This window comes from Mustela nigripes, chromosome 5, assembly GCF_022355385.1.
Source record: "Mustela nigripes isolate SB6536 chromosome 5, MUSNIG.SB6536, whole genome shotgun sequence".
NCBI classification, from domain to species: domain Eukaryota; kingdom Metazoa; phylum Chordata; class Mammalia; order Carnivora; family Mustelidae; genus Mustela; species Mustela nigripes.
The window spans coordinates 81,503,512-81,529,611 of record NC_081561.1 but is presented as its reverse complement, the minus strand read 5'-3'; the positions used below and the strand labels follow the sequence as shown (position 1 = coordinate 81,529,611).

Here is a 26,100-nt window from a genome sequence, read left to right as displayed (position 1 = left end):
CCTATAGACTTCCATCCCTTCTCTCCTTGGAATGGGTCCCTTCTCAGGCCACTCCTGGAGCTCCCTGGTCAGTGGATCCACTTGCAGTTCACTTTCCAGACATGGTGACATATGCCTGAATCTTTGGGAGAAAAAAGTTTTGATGCAGGCTAGTAAGTTTGGGAAAGTTCTGGGAAAAGAAATGGAAAGAGAAAATAGGAGAAAGAAAAAGCAGGCTGAACTAAGACTTAGAGAAAACAGGGTGTATACGTGGCTTGTACAGAGCTTCCAAATTCAAAGTAAGTGGTACATATTTGTAGTATTATTCCTAACCTCTTATCTTTGAAACTGATATCCTCTCTTATTTTTCTATTTCGCATTGTTTGTATGTTTGTAAGCCGCTCTAGAACTTTTTAGAAACATGGCAGAATACAAATACATGAGCACATAAATAGAGAAGGTATTTACAGTCGCCACAATGAATAATGAGAGTACTGAAAACAGGAGTGATGTGGTAAAACACACACACACACACACACACACACACACACACACACTTCTTGCTAAAACACTTTTTGCTAAACATGATTGTGGTCAGAACTTGACATAGCGGGAAAAGAGGATTTCAAATTATAATCTAATTTCCAAAGCATGCTTTAATCCTGACCTACAATGGTGAAGGAGTTTGGCCATATTTGTTCCCTCAAAACCAAACTAAACCAAACCCAGCAGGAAGGAAAGCACCAGGGCGCTGACTTTCTGTCATCACGAGCAAGACTTTGCCAGCCTTGGGACTCCCACAAAGAGTAAGGGTGGGAGAAATGACCCGGAGGAGATGATGGTGTCCCTCCGTGGGCTAGGGAGCCCTGACCGGGACTTTCTCTCACTGTCCCTCCTCCCAAACCCAGGATTTATCCCTTTTGATCACTCAACTCCTCCCCTTCTCGGCTAGGCTAAACTTGTCTTCTCTCCCCAATTCCTCCTTCCCCCAGGGATTCACTCCCGGGCCAGCGCCCCGTCCCGCGCCCCAACCAGCGCCCACGTTCTCCCAGGACTAGCGTGCTCACTCCTTTCCCCTCGGCCCCAGCCCCTTTTCTCGGCTTCTGCCTCTTCCTGCGGGGACGCCCCCTCTTGCCTCCCCACGGAGCCCAGACCTCGGGGACCGAGACCGGGTCGCCGGGCCGCAGGTGGCTGGGGGGGAAGCCCGACGGGCCCAGGGTCGCCCGCGGCGGGCAGGGGAGCGGGAGTGGGGGGGGTGCGGGGGCGGGGTGGGGGGGTGCCCTCCCCGCAGGCGGGCGCGCGGCGGGCCGAGGGGGCGGGCCCAGGCCTCCCGCGCGCCGCCACCGCCCCTCCAGCCGCCTCTTCGCTCCGCCAGTCGGCGAGACCCAGGTGCCGGCGGGCAGGAGGCGCCTGAGGATGTGCGGCTGGCCGCTGCTCCTGCTTTGGGGGCTGCTCCCCGGCGCAGCGGCGGCGGGGGGATTGGGCCGGGCCCTCCCGCACCGCACCCTTCTCGACTCCGAGGGCAAGTACTGGCTGAGCTGGGGCCCCCGGGGCGGCCGGCTCGCCTTCCGCCTCGAGGTGCGCACCGCCGGCTACGTGGGCTTCGGCTTCTCGCCCACCGGGGCCATGGCCGGGGCAGACATCGTCGTGGGCGGCGTGGCCCACGGGCGGCCCTACCTGCAGGTAAGCGCGTCCGCTCCGGGAGCCCGCCCCGCCGAGCCGCGTCCCGTCTCCTCCCGCCCTCGGGGCAGGCGCGAGTGCAGGCGCCCCCGTGGCCGCCCGGCGCCCTCCGCGGCGGAGGCTGGAAGCCTCCCGTAGCCCTACAGCCCGAACCCCGCACGCGCTCCTCTTGGAGGTCTGCTCCCGCGCCCTCGGAGCCAAAGGCGCCCGCGGCTGGACTCCCCGCCTCCGCCGCCCGGCCCCGAGTTTGCCCCCGGGGAAGCTGAGCACGGGTGACCCCGGGCAGCTTTCCGTCTCGGAACACTTTCCTTTCTCCAGCGCCGCACTGACTAGATCCCCCGCATACACACCTGCCACGCATCCCGGTCCATCCGTCCTGGAAAGGGAGAACGACCTTTGGGGACCTAAGGAGAGGGCTATTAGGGTTGGAGGGAACTGGGGGCTTTAGCACTTTGCTATCTTGCTGTCTAGAACCAGGATCCCAGAATTTACCAAATCCCAGCCATTCTGGAGTCCCCAGGCGTGGAGCTGAGGTTCCCTGCCTCATCTGAGAGATGAACGAAAGGTCCCCAAGAACCGTTTAGGAACTTTGCTATTCTGGGAGCCCGTTAGGATGCCCATTCAGAGACCTGCAAAACTTACAGTTCCCCAGGCAAAATCCTCTATGAAGTGGGGAAACTTTTCACTTCTTTTAATGGCCAACCAAGTTAATTTGACAGCTGCCGATTTGCTATGAAAGAGTCGGAGTAGGCACGTTGCCTGTTCATAGATATCTTTATGAATGGGGGAGTGGGGGAGGATGGTGAGAAAACCAGAATGATTAGGCGGTTAGGTTTTCTGGACATCTTTGTTAATTTGATCTTCACAACTTTTGGGCGCTTTTCCATGGTTACATAATATGGTGAATATACTCTGTTACTTATAAATGTTCATCCCGAAATACTGCCCTTTGCTAAAAAGTCTTTTCTTCAAAATGAAAACTCCTTACCGTTCTGGCTTTGGGTTAAGGTTTTGATGATATTAAAATCAGTGCACTGGTTGGATACCAAAGCGCCTTTCTCAGTAATTTTATTTCCGACTTCTAAGTTTGATTTCCACAACTTTCTGACTGAGATGCCATCAGATTTTAACCCTAATTCTGGCACTGAGCTAGTAAATCTGGCTAGAAATAAAGAAAATGACTGTAATAAAAACTTCAAAACCATCCTGTAGTCTGTTTTTTTTTAAAATATATAAATTAATCCTTTCTCCCAAAATAAATTTACTACACCCCCAATAAATGAACTTTTAGGAGGACTATGCTTTGTTGAAGTCATTGATGTATAAATTTCCTCCAGCAGCATTTCAGACATCAAATTTGTAAACCAAGAATTTGATTGCAGGACAACAGGCCTCACTAGCTGAATAACTAACTCTCTTCTGATAATGAAGAAGAAAATATCTTCTTTAAATACCTAATTGAGCCAAGTCCTTTGTTTGTTTGTTCAGGGTGGGAAAAGTATGTTCTTTAACTATCTTTGCACGTTTTGTTGAGAAGGACTTGGAAAATCTGTAGTAATATCATAAAACAGGGTATACTTTAAAAGATAACTTGATATTGTCCCCCCTACAAAAAAGAGCAGCATTTCTAGAAAATCCATCCAATTTGATATCTAATGAAAGACCAAAAGTAGAGTCTTGTTTCAACATGCCGTAATTGGCCCACCGCAACAACAGACTTTGTTAACCACAGAGTGTTTTCACACTGCTGGTGGTTCTTCATAAAGACTGTATAAAAATTAACTAAATGCTCTTTGGATTAACTTGGAGCCATATGAATTTTCTCAAAATAATCAGTGAATACCTATCACTATGAGATAAACCTTAGAAATAGTCGCTTTCCTAATATATTTCATGAGCATGAAATAAGATTTTCCCCTCCATTTTTATTCCCAAGGAAATAAAATCGTTATTTTCATCTATGTATGATAATTGTTCTCTTAGTGGACTGACAAGCTTACTGTTCCCTTTCCTCCATCCTACTCATTCTAGGATGTATAAAATACACTCAGTTATTTTATATGGAAATAACTCATCAGTTATATGGAAAAGAAAACTGATCAAAAACCTCTTCAATAAAATGAAAGACACCAAACACTAAAAATAAAAAAATATACCAGTTCCTTCTGGGTCATCCAGGCTAGGTGATTTTCTAAAACTTGAAATTGAATCTTTCTTCTAGAAACTATTAATTTGAGAGTCTTCATACAGTGGTATGTTAAGGAGCAACTACACCAAAAAGGTAAACATGGTCCTTAAACAGTATATGTAATTCAATTAGTGGACTTCAGATTTCATGTAATTTTACTCCCAGTGAGAACAAACTTTGCAAGACAAAGCATTAGCTTCTGGGGCATCCAAGCATGTGCAGCAGCTAATGGTTGGAGATGGCATCAGGCCACTGATAATACCCTACATTGACATCTGGGTCACCTCCCCTTGCAGCTTTCTTTTTTTCTATATATTTTATATCCTCTTTTCTTATTTAATTTTTAAAAACTTGACCTTCAGATATTTTTTTCTCTCATGATTCTGACTTCTATTTTCTAGTTATCTTAAACTTTCTTTTCAGTTGGATATTAACTCCTAGATAACTGTGTAAGAATAAATTCTAGCCAACTGGTAAAGAATTGTTGGTTAAAATAGATGCCAGAAACCCAAATGCTTATAGAGGTTAGACAGCAAGTATAAAAGAGTGATGGGCTTGATGCAATGCAACAGACAGTAGAGAGGATTGAGGGGAAAAGAGTTTTTGTGACTGAGTTACTGTTTTGTGGGAATGCAAATCAGGTATTGGCAGATCTTTTGTTTTTGCTTTTGGTTTTTTTGAGAGAAGATGGAAATTTAGATGTGTGTAAATAAAATCCGATTATGAAATACTGGCCACAATCCAAGTTTGTACAAAGCACCATGTAGAGCACATACATACACAAAATTTTCGTGGAGGTAAGAGCCCATGGATAACTTAGTGTGGGGCCAAGAGGGAAAATGCCAAGGTTAGTAACGAATCGACCCAAATTATGAAAAGCCATGAAAGGCAGAGGGGCAGGTCCCATTTCTCTTCAGGCATGGCTTATTCTGTGGCAAGAAGTGTCCACTGCCAGAGGGGGCCTTGTCCATTTTTTTTTAAATCTATTGTATAACACAACACCCCAAAACATGTTTGCTTAATACAGTGACACTTAGTTGGCTCTCAGCTCTGCAATTCAAGGAGAGGCTACTTGATGTCAACTCCAAGGTGAGTGATTGGAATCATCGGAAGTCTCCCTCAGTCATTTGCCTCACTGGCGGCTGCTGTTGTCTCTTGGCTGGGAAACTTAGCTGGTCCTGTGGTGGGAGTGTGACCACTCAGCTTCCCCACAGCTCAGTGGCCCTGTCCCCATGGTGAATACCCTGAGAGGCCCAGGTAGAAACTAGATAGCAGCCTTTTATAACTTAACCTTTGATTCATCTTCGTTGTAGTCGTATCTCACTGTATTCAAGAGGGAACATGAGGTGGCACCTCAGGAACATGTCATAAGGAGGTCTCAGGGGAATAAAATATATGAGTGTGGCTGTCTTTGCAAAATACTTGCTTCCACACCCATCCCCACTGACTTGTCACAGTCTCCTTCCCACCACCACCTTTGAGCACTTGTCTACATGCATCTATTCTCTCTTGACACTACTGAGATTGGGAGACAATATTTACTTATTCACCTTCTTTCCTTTTACTCACACCACTCAGACGGATTTAGTGAACAGTTATCCCACACTATTCCACACTCCCTGCCAATAAAGACTACAGAAGTCTACAACTCCCATGTTTTTCAGTGGTTGCCGATCCCTAATTCAGAGTCAGAGCCAGTGAGAATACCTCCAGAGGGCAGTGTGACATTTGCTAGTAGGTTGTAGGTGAAAAATCAAGTTCTATTTCCTTGCCTCAAGGCTATAGGCCTGGCCACCCTTAAAACTCTACCCAGAGATGAGGCTTTATGGAAATTTGCCCCTGCCCAGTTTTTAACCCACTGACCCAAATGGGTATATAACCAGGTCTGATCAAAGGGGAAAGAAAAGAGAAACATGGTTGGGAAGTGAAGGTCTCAGCATCATCTATCAGAGATACCCTGTTGTGGAGGGTCTCACACTTGGGGTAATGTGACCCTTGGGATGCTGCTGTGGTCATTTCTGCACTGGCTTTCACAGGACTGCCTGGGGTGGGGGTGGGAAGCAGCCTTTCCTCTCGCCTTGGCTTTTGAAAACCTCACTATTTTGTCTCAATGAATTAACTCTCACTTCCCTGATGGATTCCTGTCCTTTCCTTGTACTTTGCCCCTTTTTGACACAGTGCAATCCCACCCCCACCCCAGCCACTTAGCAACTGTGAGTCCCCATTTGAGGACAGTAATCCGGGTTGATGAATGCCTAGTTTGTGTGAGTTAGAGAAGAGGGCAGCATTGTCGGATGTGCCCATTGAATTTGCACAAAAATTGATTCACTCTTCCTTTGGGGGTAGAAATCGCCAGTGAATGGAGGCTGAAACATATGTCATCATTTGTTACAGCCTTGCTCCCGGGCTGCCTCTATGAAACATTTCTGTGGAGGAGAAGCAAGTCTTCAGCAGCAGGGTAATTGCTGCGGGGCTGGTTCGCTGAGGAAGTGCTCGGAAATTGTGCTGTGATTTGAAATCACAGAAAACAGTGAGCATTCTTTGTGGTTAACGATGTGCTGCTGCTTTTAAGCGCGTCCCAGCCAACGGCAACAAAGAAATGTTTGGAAAGCAAATTGAAAAGCTGTAAGGGAAAGATGAAGAGAGCGTACAACCCTGACACAGCTCAGCTGGGGCTTTGTTAAGAGATATTTATAAGTCTTCAGATTATGCTCCCCCACCCCGATTTCCAGATGACGAAGGGACCTCTCCAAGCGTCGTGCTTTGTGCATTAGTAATAAGGACACATGAGCCCGTGTAATGCTCCACACACGATACTCTACAGCTGTGTGGTTCTCCCTGGCAGAGCAGATGATTTCATAATGCCAGCCTGAGGAAACAGGGCAGACCTAAGAGCCACGGGAATAATGCACCTGAACTGCCCAACAAGTTCAGAGCTTCAAACTACCAATGGCATATTTCTGGGTTCTTGTAAGGGAAGGCAGAGTCCACTTCAAAGAAAATGAATGGTGGCTTACTGATTCACTTTTTTGTAATAGAGCCCTATTGCAATAAAGTTGCTGGCAAAAGGAATGAATTCATTATACATCAACATGTTTCTGAAAAATGTTTGATCCATATGAAAGAAAAAGACAAAACTTTGAGTATGGATGCCTTATGATGCTGTTTACCATAACTTTTTAAAAAACAACCAGTACAGAACTTTTTTTTTTAAGATTTTATTTATTTATTTGACAGAGAGAAATTACAAGTACACTGAGAGGCAGGCAGAGAGAGAGAGAAGGAAGCAGGCTCCCTGCTGAGCAGAGAGCCCAATGCGGGACTCGATCCCAGGACCCTGAGATCATGACCTGAGCCGAAGGCAGCAGCTCAACCCACTGAGCCACCCAGGCGCCCCCCCCAGTACAGAACTTTTAAATAGCCAGCTGGTTCCCCAGGAAACTTCTTCCCAATCTATGTCTTTTAAACTTGTTACAATCTAGAGTAGACCCCCCAAACAAACAAACAAACATCCAAAAAACCCTGCTCATAAGGATAGCATATAGTGCATAGCAGAGAATTCCTCAAAAATAACTTCAAATGCATACTTTTTGTTAACTGTAAAGTTGAAATTATATATCTAGTGCTATACAAATAATGTATAGACCACATTTAATTTGCTATGGAGGCCTTTCCTCTTCATCTCATGTAACCAAAAATTATGAGAAGACTTTAAACAGTTACTGCTTTTACAGGTTAGTGTTGCTGCTCTGTGTATTTACTTACTGCTCTTAGGAACTCAGGGTTCAGGGATGCCCGGGCTGGCTCAGTCTGCAGACTCTTGATCTCAGGGTCAGGTGTTTGAGCCCCACATTGGGTATAGAGATTGCTAAAAAATAAACAAACTTAAAAAAAAAAAAAAAAGAGCTCAGAGTTCAGTTGATTCCCCTCAGGGCTCCTAAGTTTCCCCACACCTCCAATTTTACATGTGAGAACCTGAGTCTTCTACACCTATTCAGTGGTATGGTGGCCATACAGATCAGCAGCCTGGATTCATTTCCTCTGAGTCCTGGTTTTTTATTCTTTCTTCTTCTGCAAGTAAGCAGTAGTTTACATAAAAACATTCCAATTTTCTTTCTTAATAGTGAAAGAACATGTATAATAAATAGGTTTTAAAAGTGATCAGTAAAATAAAATCATAGTATTTCTCTTACTACTTCTGTTCCCCCATAAATGTCATAGACATACATTTCTATGGTATGATTTTTCATTCACTGAGTTCTTAGAAAATGCCATACACTATGATAAGTCCTTAAAGTATGTACTCTCATATAATGCTCACAATAGTCCTCTGAGGTCAACGTCTTATTCCTCCCATTTTGTGGATGTCCAAACTTGAGGCTACAGGTTACAAAGCAGGACAATAATTTGTGACTCTCACATGACTGAATAAAACACTTACCTATGGGCAGTGAATGTCGGAATGGTCATTCAGTCATTTAACCAATATTGATTGAACTTTTATGTTCAAGTTCCAAATCCTAGGGACACAGCATTGAGTGAGATGAAGCCAGTGGTATCATGGAGCTCAGATTTTGGTGGGGGATAAACAAATAAATACATAAACAAGAAAAATACCAGGAAGTGCTGAGAATTAAAATAGCATGATGTGATAAGGGGAAACCATGTGGCTATTTCAGATTAGGGTGCTTATGATCAAGACCCAGAGAAAAACAAATGTCCCAAGTCTTAAAGGTTGTCTTTGGAGATTAATCACAGTGTTTACAACTCAAAACATTATATACTGTGAAGAAGGTTATCTGGCATGTGCATCAAAGAAGTTAGTAGACCTTGAATATAGGAAACTGCTTACCTGGAAGAAATATAATTAATGTTTTAACAAATGTGTCTGAACCACATGAGCTCTCTTTTCTGTTTCTGTGGTATTTCTACACAGATGTTTAGTAAGCTCCACTAGAGTCTTTCACGCTTTGATCTAGAGACTTGGTGATTTTATAGAAGTTTCTTTTTTAATTCTAGGTGTCAATGTTTTTCTCTTATACTCTGTTCTTTCTCATCTGCAACAATATTAGAGAATTAAAGAACTTGGAGAAGCTAGATCAGCAAAACACATGTGCCTGCAGAAGAGTTCCATCTTTCAGGCAATTGTTAAACGAAAACTCGGAAATCTCAGTTTGTTAGGTAAAACTAAATTGCTACCCTTTTCTCCTGGGCAAAGTGCATGCCCTGAAATTTGCTCATACAAGGGAACTCATGGTAGATGAAACCAGGTAGAAGCTAGGCCTCCTGGCACTTTGGACATCCAGATCCCTTTGGGCAGAGCCAAGATGGATTCATGCTGTGGCGGATGACAGTCTAGTGATGAACAGCGCGGCTAAGAGAACTGAGAACTGAGAAGATACTTCCTATGCCAGAAGTTCTCTGCACATTAACATCACTTGAGGGGGAGGGTCTTTAAAAAACTCCAAAGTCCGGGTAACTGCCCTCCCTCCCCCAAACCAGTTAAATTTCATACAGTCTCAGGGGGTGGACATAGGCATTAATAAATTTTAGTTTCCCAGGTGATTCTGATCAGCGGACATGCTCAGGAACTACTGACCTAATGTGTTCAGGCTCTTTGATAGGAATCAGGTAGTCAACTCCTTTATGGACAACCTACAGAAAGCCTGGAAGATTCCAGGCATCTGGCATGGGGATGCAAAGGAGACTTCCATACAAAACCATTCAGAGTGTATTTGAAGTCTGATGTTGAAGCAAGGCCGGCAGTATGTCTGGATACGGGAAAATGTTTTATAAAATAGAAGAAAAAACTGGATTCCCCTAAAATGGAAATGCTTCTAAGATGAGTTTGACATGTTATTGATAATTCCCAAGTACTTTCTTTCAGATTTACATGCTGAAACTAGAGTAGCAATGGAAGGAATGTGGGTAGTGGTGTATTTCAACATATCTCTCCTCTCCTAGCTTTCTATCATTTCTGTACACCTTTTGTCAGTTGGTCCTAGCTGTTGTATTTCTAGGCAACAGGAATATCTGCCCACACAGAGTCTAAAATTCACAAGTTATATATGGTTACAAGGCATCAAAGGAACATTAATAAACAAAAGTTTCAGATAATTCTCAGCCCGCATTTAAGCCAAGAAAAATGTTCTACTTTAAAATCTTTTATTAGAATTAACAGTAACAAAAGGGACTCCCTGTGTATTTGGAAAAATTCTCAAGTGTCTTTCCAGTTACGTAAATAGACATCCTCTCTCTTCCTTCCTCTGTTCTCCGAGGTTACTAGTAAGCAGTGAAATGCCCTGAAGTTACCACTGCAGAAGGGAGAGGAGGAATGGTAGTGGAGTGGTAGATAATTAGTATTTTATTAGGGTATGGATGGAACATTTACAAGTTGGTGACTGTCCACGTTGCCACATCTTCCCGAGGTACCAGGGACAGCAATTCCATGTGCATGACAGGTCCTCAAGAAGTGCTTGTAGAGTAACTGAGGAACACTTAAAAGCAGGAATTCTTGGTGTAAATCCGGCACTGCTTGCTGCTTATTGGATGTTGGGTCCCTGCAAACTCCTTAGCCTCTCTAAGTGAGTTTCCTTTATGAAGAAGGGACTCCTGATATCTAAAGCATGGGGTTTTGATGAGAATTAAATGGAATTTAATTTTGCTTAAGAAAGCAAACTATGTGGCACATTGAAAGTACTTAAATACAAGATACTATTATAATTGGTCAAGCAATTAGTGAAATGTCAGAATTAGCGGGAGATGACATGGAGACAAATGTGGCAGCTTTTCAACGTGGGGAAAAGGTTTATGTGCTCAATATAGAGATGGGGGATATTGATAGCAGTGTTTAAGAAAATTAGAGGAAAAACTATAAGCAATTGGTTTGTGAATACTTTGCTGTCATTAATGACCGGAGACCAGCATAGTTTCAGTAAACACAGGTTACATTAACAAGACTGCATTTTCTTTTGCATTTAGTTTGCTGGACTTGTGGTTGGAATATTAAGTACATGGCACATCGGAATGATAATAAGGCAATTGGCAGAGTTTCTCATTTCTTGCATGAGATGGACAAAAAAATTGAATTAGGCATAATCATGGATATTTAAACATTAATATCGAAAATACGTTGATAACAGACTGGTTACATTGGACTACAAGATGAGGACTCAAAGATGGTAATGTAGTAAAAGAATGAAAAGAAACTAAAAGTTAAAAATTCACTGACAATACACATAGAGTTAAACACCTGGTTAAAAAATTAATTGTGTATATATAAAATGTGTAAAATTGAACTTAATTAGAATTCATATGGAAAAGTTCTAAATATTAGGTCATTTTAAACTCAGAATATGTGCTGGCTAAACACATAGATGCAATATTAGCCTATAAACTCTACTGTTTACATGAAGGGAGGTAATATTGTCAGAGTACTCTGTACTAGGCTAATCACATCAGAAGGTAACTTTCAGAATAACATTTTTAAGAGATCTAAAAGAGGATTATAAACATGATTGAAATCTCTGGAAGCTGGGATTCCCTGGGTAATGGGAAAGAACTGTCAATGTTTTGCCTGGAGAAAGTGATTAAAAAGATGTGATCATTTTTTTGTTTTTGTTTGTTTTTTTGTTTGTTTTGAGTAGTGGACAGTATTCCTCAAAAAATATGGATTCGATGCTCTCTGTTAGGCTCCAGAAGGAAGAGAAAAGACCCAATTAATACATTAAAGAGTAGAAGATTTTATTTAGTTCAGTATAACATACATTTCTGACAATGAGAGGTCTTGAAATTGAATGAGTTGCTTTGTGAAGTTGTAAATTCATGAGCTTTTCAATAGAGGTATTAAATACTGTGTAATCATCTCTTTAAAAATATTTCTGAGAGAGGAGCATCTGGGTGGCACAGTTGGTTGAGCGTCTGACTCTTGGTTTTGGCTCAGGTCATGACCTCAGGATCATGAGACAGAGCCCTGCATTGAGCTCCAGGTGCAGCGGGGAATCTGCAAGAGATTCTCTCTCCCTCTTCCTCTGCCCCTCCCACATTTATGTTCTCTCTCTCAAAGAAATAAATCAGTCTTCAAAAAAATTTTTTTTGGAGAGAATTCCTCCTTTGGTAGGAGCTGAGATCAGGTGACTTTCAGGCTGTCTTCCAGCTTTAGTGTGATATTAAAAATAACACATTCATGCTTTTAGATTATTCAAGAACTCAATAGAAAAGAAGATATTAGTAACTATATTGGAAACCGTCTATGTTGTTTTTCACTCTGTCTCAGAAGTTGTCCTGTCTCTGTGTGTACTGTCCCATTACAGTGGGTGTGGGAGCATTTCATCTTCCTACTGTGTATATTTCAGTATATTTGAATTATGTGTCATGAATGTGTAATTGAAATCTGAAATTTAAAATCTGAATTTAAAAAAATGCTTTCTGACTTGTATATACTCAGAAGAATTTGGAGGGCTTCAAGAGGGAAGATGATTGTGAAGTTGGTGAGTTTCTGAAACTTGATGGTGACCTTATTTTGATTTATCTCCTCCCAGTCTGCATATTCTCTGTCTCCTGACCTTCCCACCCAGAACGATGTCTAGGTAGGCACCTCAAGTTTAACCTCGTTACCCTCAACATCTTTCTTTCCCAGCCTTCCCAGTCTTAGTAAATGGCACCTCCTGGTAGCTCCAGTCAAAGCTTAGGAGTCTTTGTTTCACCTTCTCTTTCCTTCACCCCACATATGAAATACATCTTCAGGTTTTGTTGACTTTTCCTCTAAGCTAAGTAAAAAACCTGCCTCCTTCCCTTTAGTTTTACTATGACCAATCATTCACAGACCACCCGGACACTGAATGACAGCCTATCTCTCTTTTGTTTTTTTCCCTTTAAGATTTATTTATTTATTTGGGAGGAGAGAGAGAGAGCGTGCACACACGTGTGCACTACTGGAGGCAGGGGCAGAAGAAGAACTTCTTAAAACAGATTCCCCTGAGCTTGACCTGGGGCTCAGTCTCATGACCCTGAGATCCATGACCTGAGCTGAAACCAAGGGTTGGTCGCTTAACTGACTGAGCCACCCAGGTGCCTCATGACTCCTGTCTTCTGACCACCACTCTTATTCCTTCTTGTCATCCTCTACATGGTAACCACAGTAACACACACACACACACACACTTTTTTTGTGTCAATCAGAATATGTCACTTGCTGCTTAAAGCTCAAATGACTTTTATATAAGCTTCATATTAAATTTGAACTCCCTACACAACCTATAAGGAATCATAAGTTCTGGGACCTCCATTGATCTCTGTTCATCTCTCTTGGGCGCCATATAGTTCAGGCACCTGGCTTTTATTTGCTTCCTCAAACCGGATGCCCACCCCTGTTCAGGTCTTTTCTCATTGCTGCCCTCTCTTCCCGGAATCTGCTTCCTCCATAACCTCTTTTGTTTGGCTCATAATTGTAGTTTATTTCTCAGAGTAAGTATCATTTTCTCAGTAGTGACTTTTCTAGTCACTCAGCCTGAAGGCTTTCCAGTCACTCTCTATAATCTGTTTTGTTCTTTTTTAAGTATTCATTATCTAAACATTTTGGTTATATATATATATTTTTAAATTTTTATTTATTTTTTAAATTTCTTTTCAGTGTTCCAGAATTCATTGTTTATGCACCACACCCAGTGCTCCATGCAATGCATGCCCTCCATAATACCCACCACCAGGCTCATCCAACCTCTCATCCCCCGCCCCTCCAAAACCCTCAGATTGTTTTTCAGACTCCACAGTCTCTCATGGTTCATCTCCCCTCCAATTTCCCCCAACTCACTTCTCCTCTTCATCTCCCCATGTCCTCTGTGTTATTTCATATGCTCCACAAATAAGCGAAACCGTATGATAATTGACTCTCTGCTTGACTTATTTCAATCAGCATAATCTCTTCCAGTTCCATCCAAGTTGATACAAAAGTTGGGTATTCATCCTTTCTGATGGAGGCATAATACTCCATAGTTTATATGGACCACATCTACTTTACCCATTTGTCCATTGAAGGGCATCTTGGTTCTTTCTACATTTTGGTGACTGTGGCCATTGCTGCTATAAACATTGGGGTACAGATGGCCCTTCTTTTCACTACATCTATATCTTTGGGGTAAATACCCTGTAGTGCAACTGCAGGGTCATAGGGAAACTCTATTTTTAATTTCTTAAGGAATCTCCACACTGTTTTCCAAAGTGGCTGCACCAACTTGTATTCCCACCAACAGTGTAAGAGGGTTCCACTTTCTCCAAATCCTCTCCAACACATGTTGTTTACTGTCTTGTTAATTTTGACCATTCTAACTGGTATAAGGTGATATCTCAATGTGGTTTTAATTTGAATCTCCCTGATGGCTAACGATGATGAACATTTTCTCATGTGTCTGTTAGCCATTTGTATGTCTTCTTTGGAAAAGTGTCTGTTCATGTCTTCTGCCCATTTCTTGACATGATTATCTGTTTTGTGTGTGTTGAGTTTGAGGAGTTCTTTATAGATCTTGGATATCAGCCCTTTTTCTGTACTGTCATTTGCAAATATCTTCTCCCATTCCGTGAGTTGCCTCTTTGTTTTGTTGACTGTTTCCTTTGCTGTGCAGAAGCTTTTGATCTTGATGAAGTCCCAAAAGTTCATTTTTGCTTTTGTTTCCTTTGCCTTTGGAGACATATCTTGAAAGAAGTAGCTGTGGCTGATGTCTAAACATTTTGGTTATATTATTATTAAATATAATCTTTAAATTGTCAGCTTCCCCCTCCCCACAACTAAACTATAAGTTTGATCAGAGTATGGACTTTGCATGCTATCCTGTATAGTTATGTGCTTTTAGCCCTACAATAGGGGCTGAGGAATACTAGTTGCTCAATGAAATTTGTGTTGGAAGAAAGGAGAAGGAAGGGAAGAAGGAAGGAAAGAAAGGAGGGAGGGAGAGAAGGAGGAAGGAAGGAGCCAGTTTTCTTCTCAAAATTTACTTCTTGTGTATAGTGGTCATCGGTAGTTAAGAGAAGTCCTCTAAAATGTTAAAAAACTAAGATGGGGGATTAAGATGAAGGTAAAATAATATCTTATTTCTATGATAAAACCTGAAATTGCTTGATTCCCCCATTGGTATTTATTGTTAACCTAAAGAATAAAAATGTTAATTTTATATTCTATCTCTGATAATTCTATAATTATAGCAAAGTATTAAATTACTGTATGTGAAAACTGAACTGAGATGATTGGCTGTAGGGGAAAATGCAGGATGTGTATTTTCAGAAGGTGGCACTTAAAGAACAAACAGATTGCTCAGGTGGGCCCCTTATTGGAATGCAAGCCAACAGGGTTCCTATTTTGGTATTCCAGTAGCTATTTAACAGATCCCTTATTAGACCTAAAGAGTTTCAGTTTTATCTGAAGTGGTTTCTAGAAGGCAAGCTCCTTGTGTTTTGACATTCTGCCCTGATTTCTAAGATTAGTGAAGAAATATCTTATTAAAACCAGCTTACCCTGAAATTTGAAGGTTATGTTTATATAGTTTGTTTATACAGCTTATGAATTTTGGGGATCAAAGATTCTCTTTAACACAAAAATATTTATTATTACACTACCAATATTATTAAACCACTGTAATACTTATAGAAATTGATATCACAAACAGAAATGTTTGAAGTCACAAGGCTTTTGAGATTCAGGAAAAGAAGGAAAAACGACAAGCACCTGTTGAAGAAAGTGATGGCAGATGGTAACATTTTTCTCAAGGTTCCCCTGCAGCTGTGCTTACATTCAGTTTTCCAGGCTGAACCGGGTTTATTCATATCTTTTATTACACCCAGAAGAGTTTTTACTTCATCCTGCTTACCACAGTATCAGTCAAAGCTCTTTTCTGTTGCAGAGATTTTATTCAAGAGAGAGAAAAAAGACTGACAATGAGAAAGAACCAATTGAACATCTGTGTAATCATGTTTTTTAACAAGAGATCGTAGCAATCATGCTGATTTCCAAAGCCAGCTTTTGGATGTTAGTTTTAAAGTGGCAGTCAGGACAGTTAGGACTCGTGCTTATCATGCCAGGTGATAAAAGCCAACGGAGGTGAGGGTTGACTTACTTTTCTCTTGCTCTCCGCATTTTGAAATCTCAATGATATATTTCATCTTTTTTTTCAAAGCCTAGTGTTCAAAAGACAAAACATCCTGTGAGAACATGTTTCATTTTTATGACACAACTGCAGATTAACTTTACTGCTGAAATCTAATTATCAACTCAGATTTTCAAGGATAACAGGTAATATTTTATCTTTAAAAGGTAAAACAATGAAGCACCTGATTAAAATAATAATCCACAATAAAAAGCAGAAAATGATACCTTCATGGCAATTCCTACTAAAGTTAATCTTTTTTTGTTTTTAAGGTTATTTATTTATTTATTTGAGAGAGAGAGAGAGAGAGTGAGAGTACAAGCAAGGGACAGAGGCAGAGGGAGAGGGAGAAGCAGACTCACTGCTGAGCAGGGAGCATGATGTGGGGCTTGATCCCAGAACCCTGGGATCATGACCTGAGCTGAAGGCAGATGCTTAAAGCACTCAGCCACCCAGGCACCTTGAAGTTGATTTTTTTTTTTAAAGATTTTATTTATTTATTTGACAGACAGGGATCACAAGTAGGCAGAGAGGCAGGCAGAGAGAGAGGAGGAAGCAGGTGCCCTGCTGAGCAGAGAGCCTGATGCGGGGCTTGATCCCAAGACCCTGGGATCATGACCCGAGCTGAAGGCAGCGGCTTTAACCCACTGAGCCACCCAGGCGCCCCCTTTGAAGTTGATCTTAACGTAGATATTTACGTTCAAATATGATTGAAATCCACGTAAAGGGGCGCCTCAGCATCAGGCTTCTTACTCAGCAGGGAGCAAGGTTTTCCCTCTCCCTCTGTTATTACCCCTGCTTGTGTGCTCTCTCTGTCAAATAAATAAAGAAAATTAAAAAAAAAATTCACATAAAGCCATTTAGCTAGAGTAACATAAGTTCACATTTCACTTTACAACATTAAAACTGAATAAATGTAAAGAAGAATGACTTCTGCACATTGACATAATTAAAAGATCTTCAAATTTTATTCTATACAGAATCATGAATCTTTGAATACTCCTCAATCCTCTTGTCCTCATAAAATCAATTTTTAATGACACTGAATTGGAGCCCATTTTTTTTATTTATCAATATTTTACGTTAATTTATACTATATGCACTATGTATCATACAATTAGATATTTATAATGGCTGCGGCATCTGACCCTGACTGTGAGAGTGCACTGTGATCAGTATTCCTATTTTTATTGTAAAAGTGCTGGAATATTGAGCACTATAGGAAGATGGCTGAGAAATGGCCTTTACCACGGATGCTCAGTAGAGATGTATCTGATTGTATTTGCCAAATGGGACCTGGAATGGGGGCAAAGATGTGTCATCCTGTTCTAACTGTAAAGGTCAAAATCAGATTGTCCAAGTTATCTCGGGGAATTTCATAAACATAAGTACTATACAGTCTGGCTTTGTGACTATACATTTGTACATTATATTATTGGTTTTCAGGCTCTTAACCGGTTGATGTTTTAATGTCAATTTCATTCTGCAGGGTTTTTCTGTGTTTTTTTTTTTTTTTTCCTCCAAGAAGATAATAGTACAAAATAATGATTCTATGTAATTATCCAGTCAGGTGACATGTAGCCCTTTATCAAACTGTCAGGAAACTGCTAAACTCACTGAGCAATACTTTATTGGATTTACCAATCTGCATGAAGGATTTTCAAGATTGACTATTCTTTGGGTGACTTGCTTTCTTTTCATCTCTTCTTTCCTCCCTCCCTTCCTTCTTTTCTTCCTCCTGGCAAGAACAGTTGAATGATAGGGAATTTGGGACTCAGATTTTTTTTTCTTTAACCTCTTTCTCTTTCTGGCGTACTTCATTGCACTTTTAAGGTTTGCCATATACCATTTTCTTTATTTTAAAATATTGACCCCATTAAGACTGTGTTGGGTTCGTTCATGTATTTTCTTAATACAGGTTGAAGGAAGAAAGAAGGTGTTGGGAGGGAATAATTTTATTCCCCTGAGTGAAACTATTTCCATACCACCAAGATGTTCATATAGGATGATGGCTCCTGAATTAGCATTAGAGGAAAAATTTATAATTTATAATTTATTAATTATATAATAATTTATATAATTAATTGAAATAATGATTTAAAAATAATAATTTAGAATTAGCAAGAGGAAAGCAGGATGCTCCTTTAAAACTATACATATTTAATAAGCATCTGCAGTATGCAAGTAACTCAGGATATAAATTCACAGGAGAAAACATTCTGAAACATGGTTTCTCTCTCTTAGATCTGGGGGGTTTTTTGTGGGGTTTTTTTTGCATTTTTTTGTTATTGTTTTTGCCTTATTTCTTTAAAATAGGTAGGAAATGCCCTTTAAGTGTAAAAAGATTTCAAAGAGCTGTTGCATGCATCAACTTTTTTTTTTCTCTCTGAATGCTGATGTCAGTTTCATAAGATTCATGTCCATTTAGGGGCTAAAAGGTCACAACAACGTTCCCAGATTTCAGGGCCAGATGTGTCTGCGTGGCAGATCATGCCAGCTCAAACTCCTGCTAGCATCTGGTTAAACACATTCCACACCGATTTTAACCATATGTAAATGTAATTGAGAACAATTGAGAAAATAATCCGTCTCTCTCTTTTTGTTCCATTTACAGCACAAACAACTATATTAAAGGTACAAATTTATAGCTGGATTGATAAGATTAGCTTTCTATTTCCAGGCAATTACTGCATCGTTGAGAAGATAATTTTTATCTAGAATATATTGCAGGCTCCATGAGAATGCAAAAGAGGAGTAAGGATTCTAAGAGGGAATGATCACTTCCAGTTGGAATGATCAAAGAAAACTTCATAGAGGAGCTAGAGTCATGAGTCTTGAAGAGAAGGAAGTGTTTCACTGGAGTTAAGTTTCAGTGAGTGGATTTAGTGGGGAGGATTTCTCAGTGGAGTAAAGAGAGTAGGGGGAATAGAGAAGAGTGTGAATAAAAGCTAGGAGAGAGGAAAAGGCAGAATTTGAGGGGAATAATAAATAGATAATAGAGACCATGTGGCAGGGTTAATGGTGACACTCTGAAAAACCAGTTTAGGCTGAACTGTAGAAAAACTTGAATCTAAATTATAGAACTTTGTACTATAGACCATTGAATAAAATACAGTGACACACTGAGAGTGATTCTGACATAAATAATACAGGTGATACTCTGAAGTGAGGTAGAAGAAGTTGTAATAGAGTAGAAGTAAAAGATGGGATATTTTTTCCAAGGAGGAACTGATAGGATTGTGGAAGTGTGAGTAACAGAGGAAGAAGTTAAAGAAGACTGCCATTTTGAATTTGGATAGTGGGAGAATGGCAGGATACTGAAAGAAATTCAGGAAAACAAGTCTTAGAGACAAAGGGTGGATACAATTTTGGTTATATTGCACTCTGAAATGATACTAAGACTTCCAAGTGGAGTTATCCAGTAGACTTTTAGATATGTGATACTGAAGGAAGGCAGTGATTGGAAATGCCTAGAGTAGATGAGATTCCCAAAGAATGAAATATGAAGACAGGAGATAATGTCAGGGACAGAATTTGATGTTTATGCTTAGTTTATTTATAAACTGTCAGAAGTAGTCAGTAGTGGGGCTGTCCAGAAGTGAGAAATGTGGACATCCTTGCCTTTTCCCCAAGACTTACTTGTCCCCAAACCTAGGGGAAGAATTTAGACTTTCATCATTAACTATGATGTTTTCTGTAGGATTTTTTAATGGATGCTTTTTATAAGGTTAAGAACGTACCCTTCTGCTGTTTGCTGAGAGATTTTACCTTAAATGAATGTTTTAAATGGTTTTTCTGTATGTATTAAGATGATTCTGTGATTTCCTTTTTTAGACTTAAATGTAATGAATTGCATTGATTGATTTTATAATGTTGAACCAACTCTGCATGATAATGATATAGTATCCTTTAAAAAAAAAATCACTAAATTCTATTTGCTAATACGTATTTTTGTAATGTCTTTGATTTTGGTATCAGGGTAAGGCAGGCATCAAGCAATGATTTGGGCAGTGCTCTGTGGTCTTTATCTTCTGGAAGACTTTGTGAAGGGTTGATATTACCTCTTCCTTAAATATTTGGTAAAGTTCCAAGTGAAAGAAACTTGGCTTAGAATTTTCTTTGTAGGAAGGTTTTTACCCTTGAGTACACTGTAGGGCTGTTCAGAGTATCTGTTTTCCTTAATGAATTTTGCTGGTTTATGTCTTTCAAACTTTGCCTGTTTCACATCTGAATTATCCAAGTTTCTTATGTCTAGGTGTACATAATATTATTAACTTTTTAATGCCTATAGAATCTAATGTAATATTTCCCTTTCATTTCATTTGCATCTCTGGTTTCTCCTTGTCTCATCTGTACTTTATTTTATATATCTCTCTCCTGCTTTTCTTTTAGATTAGTATTTTTTTAATGATTCCAAAAAGTGAATATTATTTGGGATAGAAAGAAGGCAAGATATGAGCTGTCATGTATCATAACTGAAATTCTCTTAAAGTAAGATGCATGATCATAAGCTGAGAGTGGGGAAATACTGGCATCTTAAAGAGAGAGGGTTCTAATATTTGTCTCAGGAGGCCTCCTGAGAATACAATAAGAGATTCACATGTGCATTTCTAAGCATTAGGAAGGGCCTAGCTCAAGAAAACATGTAACTGATAATACTATCTTGATAGCTAAGCTATGGTAGGCTCAAATCTGAAGACATGTATCAAAATAGGCCTTAAGAACTGGAGAATGTGGAGAAAATAAAACGGAATTACAGGGCTCCTTCACATTTCAGTTATAATAAAATCCATTCATGTTTCCCCCAATAAGTTTGAAGATAACCAGCATCTTTCAGACAATCACATGTTGCCAGAAGCCTAGATCTTTTACTTAACCATCACCTGTCTTTTCACAATATTGAACCCTCAGCAGTTGATGTAGCATAGATGTGCATGCAGTGGATCTTCAGGGAGACCTGAGTGAAGTTTCTCCCATTTTCTCACAGCTAAGTTATCTGAAACGTCAGAAAAACGTTGAATAGCTGAAGGAATTGTTATTGGTGAGTGAGAATAGAAGGAATGGAAAGTTGGCGAGCCAGCTGGATATTCTGTGGGATTAATGGGTTTGGAAACATATTTGCAAGACTGGGATAATTATTCTACTCTTCATTGCATTTTGTTTCGTGTTCTTTTTGTTTGCAAAAACTGTGACTGCTTGAGTCGTGACATGAAATGTGAACTCAGTATCAAGGCTCCGTTTATCCAAATCCCTCTCTGTCTCTGGACATTGGTATTTCACCCACATATTGAAAATCTGTGTGATCAAAAGTGGGAGGATCACAATATGACAGGAATACTTCATTTGAATTGTTTTCACAGTTACAACCGGTTCTCAGAATAAATATTTTGACAGCCCCCAACTTTAGCAGCAGCAAAGTAACGTTTCATGTAAAAACAAACAATCAAAAAAACCTTAAAGTAGATATTTTCTGTAGACTTCCCAGCAGCGGCCACTACAGCGTGTAATAGTGGAGAAGGATACAGACTTAAGTCAGACAGTCTGGCTTTGAATACTGGCTTTTCAGCGTCCCAACTGCGTGATCCTGAGCAAAATGCTTGACCTTCTTACGCTTTCGTATCTTTGTCTGTGAAAGAGGAAACTGGTTTTATCTCATAGACCTGATGTGAAGGTGGAAATGATTTAATGCGTGTGCACGTAATAATACACGCTTAAACCGAGCCTTGTGTGTGGGGTGTGCTCAGTGAGTTGTAGTTGCCGTGAGGGTGAAAAAGGGTTAGTTAGGCTCTGTGCATCACCGATAATGGGTTTAAAAAAATTTTGGGATGTCAAATTTACACATACTCGATAGCTACCTCAAAAAGGTACTAGGAATAAAAATGCCAGATGTCATCCATTTGAGTGTGACATTTACTATTTAAGGTTTTTTCCTGGTGTACTTTATTTATTTATTTATTTATCTAAGCGTAGTGATCATTTCTTCAAATGCAATTTTAATGTTAGGAAAAAAATAATTGTAATTATGTTTCAGCATGCATTTTTGAAATCAGCCTTTTATGGCTCATTAAAAATAAAATATTCTCATGCACAGAAAGGCCAGGACAATTAAGGCCAACTTGGTGTCTTCTAGAAGTGATGAGAATTAGCACCATGAGTTTTATAATACAGTAATATATTAGTAAGGGCCAAGTGGTAAGATAGTAGGCAAATGGTAAAATACGGTAAGTAAATGGTATATGGTCTAGGGAAATATTTTGGATAAAAACCAAACTGCATTGGAAAAGGGGAAAGGAAATTACATTAAATGGGCAGTAATCCATTGTAGGCAATTTCCCCTCATTTCTTTATCTTTCAAAATCCATAAATAGGTATGTATTATCCCCCCTTTTCACTAATGTTAGAACAAAAGCTCACAGAGTTTGATTTCAACAATTCTCCAAGGCTATTTAAGGTAGAGCCAGGGGTCAGGTTCTTGCCATTTGATTTCAAAGCCCACGACCTCTCTGTTGCATTTGTCTGCCTCCCAAAAGTTACCACTGATTAAGTTTAGTACAAAAATCATCGCTAATCCATATAAACAAAATTTCCCCAGTTTTTCAGTATCTTGTAATTCAATGAGTTTAATTTCTTTCCATTCTTTTCCACTGCATTTCATTTTAATGAGCATTGGGTATTACAGCACATACTGAAATGACCTGTATCCTCAGCTGGGGCCTCTTTGCTTTTAGGAGCGGTGATGGGAAGCCCCAACTGGGATAACAGTGGAAAAGGGCTTTCCTTGGGTTGGTTCTACATGGGTTGGTTCTATCTTTGTCCCAATCTAGTCAATTCACTTTGGAGCAAGCTGTTTCACAGTGTGGAAGTTCCTCTTTTCATTTGTATAATGACGGAAAAGTACTAGGTGATCTTTGATGTCTGTTTACTCCATCTCTTTCAATGCTCTATGATACCATAAATCCATATCACATTTTCCCAGAGCGCCTGAGGTCCAAATACGATTCAGTTTCATAGGGAACTGATTTCCTAGTTGGGATACTCCAGCTCCTTGAAAACTCCCAGGACTATAGAAATGACTGTAGATATAGGACTTTGTAATAAGCAAGCCCCAAATCACTTTTTTAAGGTCCTATAAATATTCCTAATCTAAATTCTTTTCACTCTGAATCTGGGATGTCCTAATTTTCTTTCCCATATTTTCCACAGGATTATTTTACAAATGCAAATAGAGAGTTGAAAAAAGATGCTCAACAAGATTACCACTTGGAATATGCCATGGAAAATAGCACCCACACAGTAATTGAATTTACCAGAGAGCTGCATACATGTGACATCAATGACAAGAGTATAACGGTACGGAGCCTATGTGAGAATGCATGCATGAAGATACTGTGCATTTATGGTTGTGAAACACTGCAGAATAAAAGGAACAAATATTTAAAAATAACCTTTGCAAACAAAGTCACACAGTCTGTTTTAGAGTACCTTTGAAATCTTTTTAGAAACCACAGAAAATCTAAGACTATACATTTGAAGAAAGGCCATTTTTGTTTTGAATCTCACATTTTGAAGGGCCATTTAAAGTGAGTGTGATTTTATCTGTAAGAGTTCTAGCTTTTTCTATATCAAGTTGGAGAATCCACAATAGATAAAGGTTGGAAAAAAATATATTACACAAGAGGGGATGATGATGCTGAATATCAGGGCATAATTCACCTGATTTGTGACTGGTTCATTTTTGTAAATTTCTAGAGTCGAGATGAATAGCAGATTGATTAAAATTGCTACCAACATTTTATACAAGATTTTTTATTGTCAGACTTCATGCAAACATTAATATCTTTATGCATATGCAAATTGAATATTTAGACAGAATATAATTCATGTGGTACTTAGGAAGTTTCATGAATTTCTTGGATCGATTTCATTCTGTATAGATCAATCAAATTATCTTTTTTATTTGATAAAGCTTCAAAGATGGGAATGTAAAAATCTGAAACAGTTTTGATTAACATTTAGTGTAAAGAGTCAAAGAGGAAGAAAAAGAACACATGCAAAGACATGGATCACTTTTTATGTAATATACAGTGCAATTATACTTTAATTGGAAAAATAATTATAGTCATTTGACATATTAAGAAAGAATATAGCTTTTAAAATAAATAGCTTTTGCTTTATTATTTATTTTCAAAGTTCTTATTACAAAGATCTGGCAAAAACACCTTTATCTGTGGGAGGACTGAACAATTTCTTCACACCTCAGCAAGCCCTCCCCCTCCCTACTCCAGCTCCCCTTGGGCAATCTCTTGTTTGCTAAATGGAAACCAATTTCACCTGACAGTACTTTCCCTCATTGGGACACCCTAGTCCCTTGGAAATTCCCAGATTCATAAATGACTAAAGCTAGATTCTAGGATAATAAACCCCAAATCAGAAATTCTTCCTGTGTTTGCACTTTCTGTCAGTTCATACACATGACCGGGCTAGTGCCTAGGAAAAATATATTATGAATGTAAAGGTACTGATCTGGAAAGTCGTTTTAATTTTCATTCTGTTTATTTTCCCTAAAATGTTGCATGGCATAAAAACAGGTTTTAATTTTATAGAATCTTGCATCTGAACAGGAGTATTTGCTTGGTAACTACGAGTTGCTAGTTTGCAGACCTAGTGTGAAGATTATTGACTGTTGTCATGCGTGTAAAAGGATAACCACGGAGTCCGTTGTTCTTTGCTCTCTCAGAAGACAGAATCTTGCGTGCTGAGAGAGACTGTTTCTTCCAAAAAGAAAGCTGTCTATTTGGAAACTTAATGACTTAATCAAATTGACAATTAATCCTAGAGACCATACTGAGGACTCCAAATGTCATTACTCTCTTTTCTTCACGTCTCTATCTGGCTTCCAATAGAGTTCTCTACACTCAGCTTAGTGGTTAGGACAGGGCTCTCATGAGACGTAATGATACCCCTGTGTGATCCCTAGGAGAGCACTGTGAGAGTGATCTGGGCGTACCACCATGAAGATGTGGGAGAGGCCGGCCCCAAGTACCATAACTCTAATCGTGGCACCAAGAGTCTACGACTGTTGAATCCTGAGAAAACCAACGTGTTATCTACAGCCTTACGATACTTTGACCTGGTGAATCAGGACGTAAGTTTTTTCAGGTTTTATGGCTGGAAGGGTGGGTTTATTGAAATCGTGTAAGAGTTTTTAACTTACACTGCTGTGTTTAATAGTGTGACTTTGTGTTCCCTTCCCCTTTTTATTAAGACAGGTCCCCATCCCAAACAAAGGTACAACTTATTGGTGCCAAATGTTTAAGATTCCTGTGTTCCAAGAAAAGCATCATGTAATAAAGGTATGTGACTCAATCACAGGCTAAATTTAATATGTATGAATGAAGGAGAAATTGTTGTCAAAATGAAAATGACTAAAAAATTGAAATGATTTTCAAGTATGTGAAAGTTATTTCAAGAACAAAGAACTGGCTTATCTGACTCACACCCTGTCTTGGGAGTCACTGAATTTAGAGAGAAATCTTGGATTGTAGCTGGGATTTTGATTTTTGTCTCCTAATTTTACATTTTAAGCTAAAAGTTGGGGGATTCGTTTGAACACTGCTAGTTATTTCTCTTTTCTTTTTTAAAAAAGATTTTATTTATTTATTTATTTTAGAGAGAGAGCGCATTCACGTGGGCACATAGGGTAGGGTAGGGAGGAGTAGAGGGGGAGGGAAAGGATTAAGGGGGAAGAATCTCAAGCAGAACTCCATGCTCCGTGAGGAGCCTGACGGGTGGGGGGGGCTCAGTCTCTCAACCCAGAGATCATGACCTGGGTCAAAATGAAGAGTCGGGCACTTAACTGACTGAGCCAGCCAAGCACCCCAACACTGGTTATTTCTTAGGCAACATTGTACAGTTGGAATTGCTGGAGTTTCCATTTAAATAATACATTTGCATATCAATAAGTTATATACAGGAAGATTACATTCCCCACCAATATTGTTTAAAAATGTCTGCTTCATTGTAAATATTGGATATTGTCAAAAAAATGTTTTTTATAGTGATTTTTTTTTGAAAACAGGAAAATGAGTGGATTCCCACAACATTAAAAAATTCAGAATT

General features: G+C 39.8%; 1 protein-coding gene across 1 annotated transcript in view; it reads left to right on the top strand.

Annotated features, from left to right (window-relative positions):
* Positions 1-1,299: 1,299 nt before the first annotated feature.
* The window catches only part of MOXD1 (monooxygenase DBH like 1), a 95,102-nt gene continuing 70,301 nt past the window's right edge, over positions 1,300-26,100 (top strand). The window contains exons 1-4 of the mRNA XM_059400743.1: positions 1,300-1,662; positions 23,185-23,331; positions 24,959-25,126; positions 25,251-25,334. Coding sequence (XP_059256726.1) covers positions 1,396-1,662; positions 23,185-23,331; positions 24,959-25,126; positions 25,251-25,334 — 666 coding nt within the window. The 5' untranslated portion in view covers positions 1,300-1,395. The remainder of the gene's footprint in view (positions 1,663-23,184; positions 23,332-24,958; positions 25,127-25,250; positions 25,335-26,100) is intronic.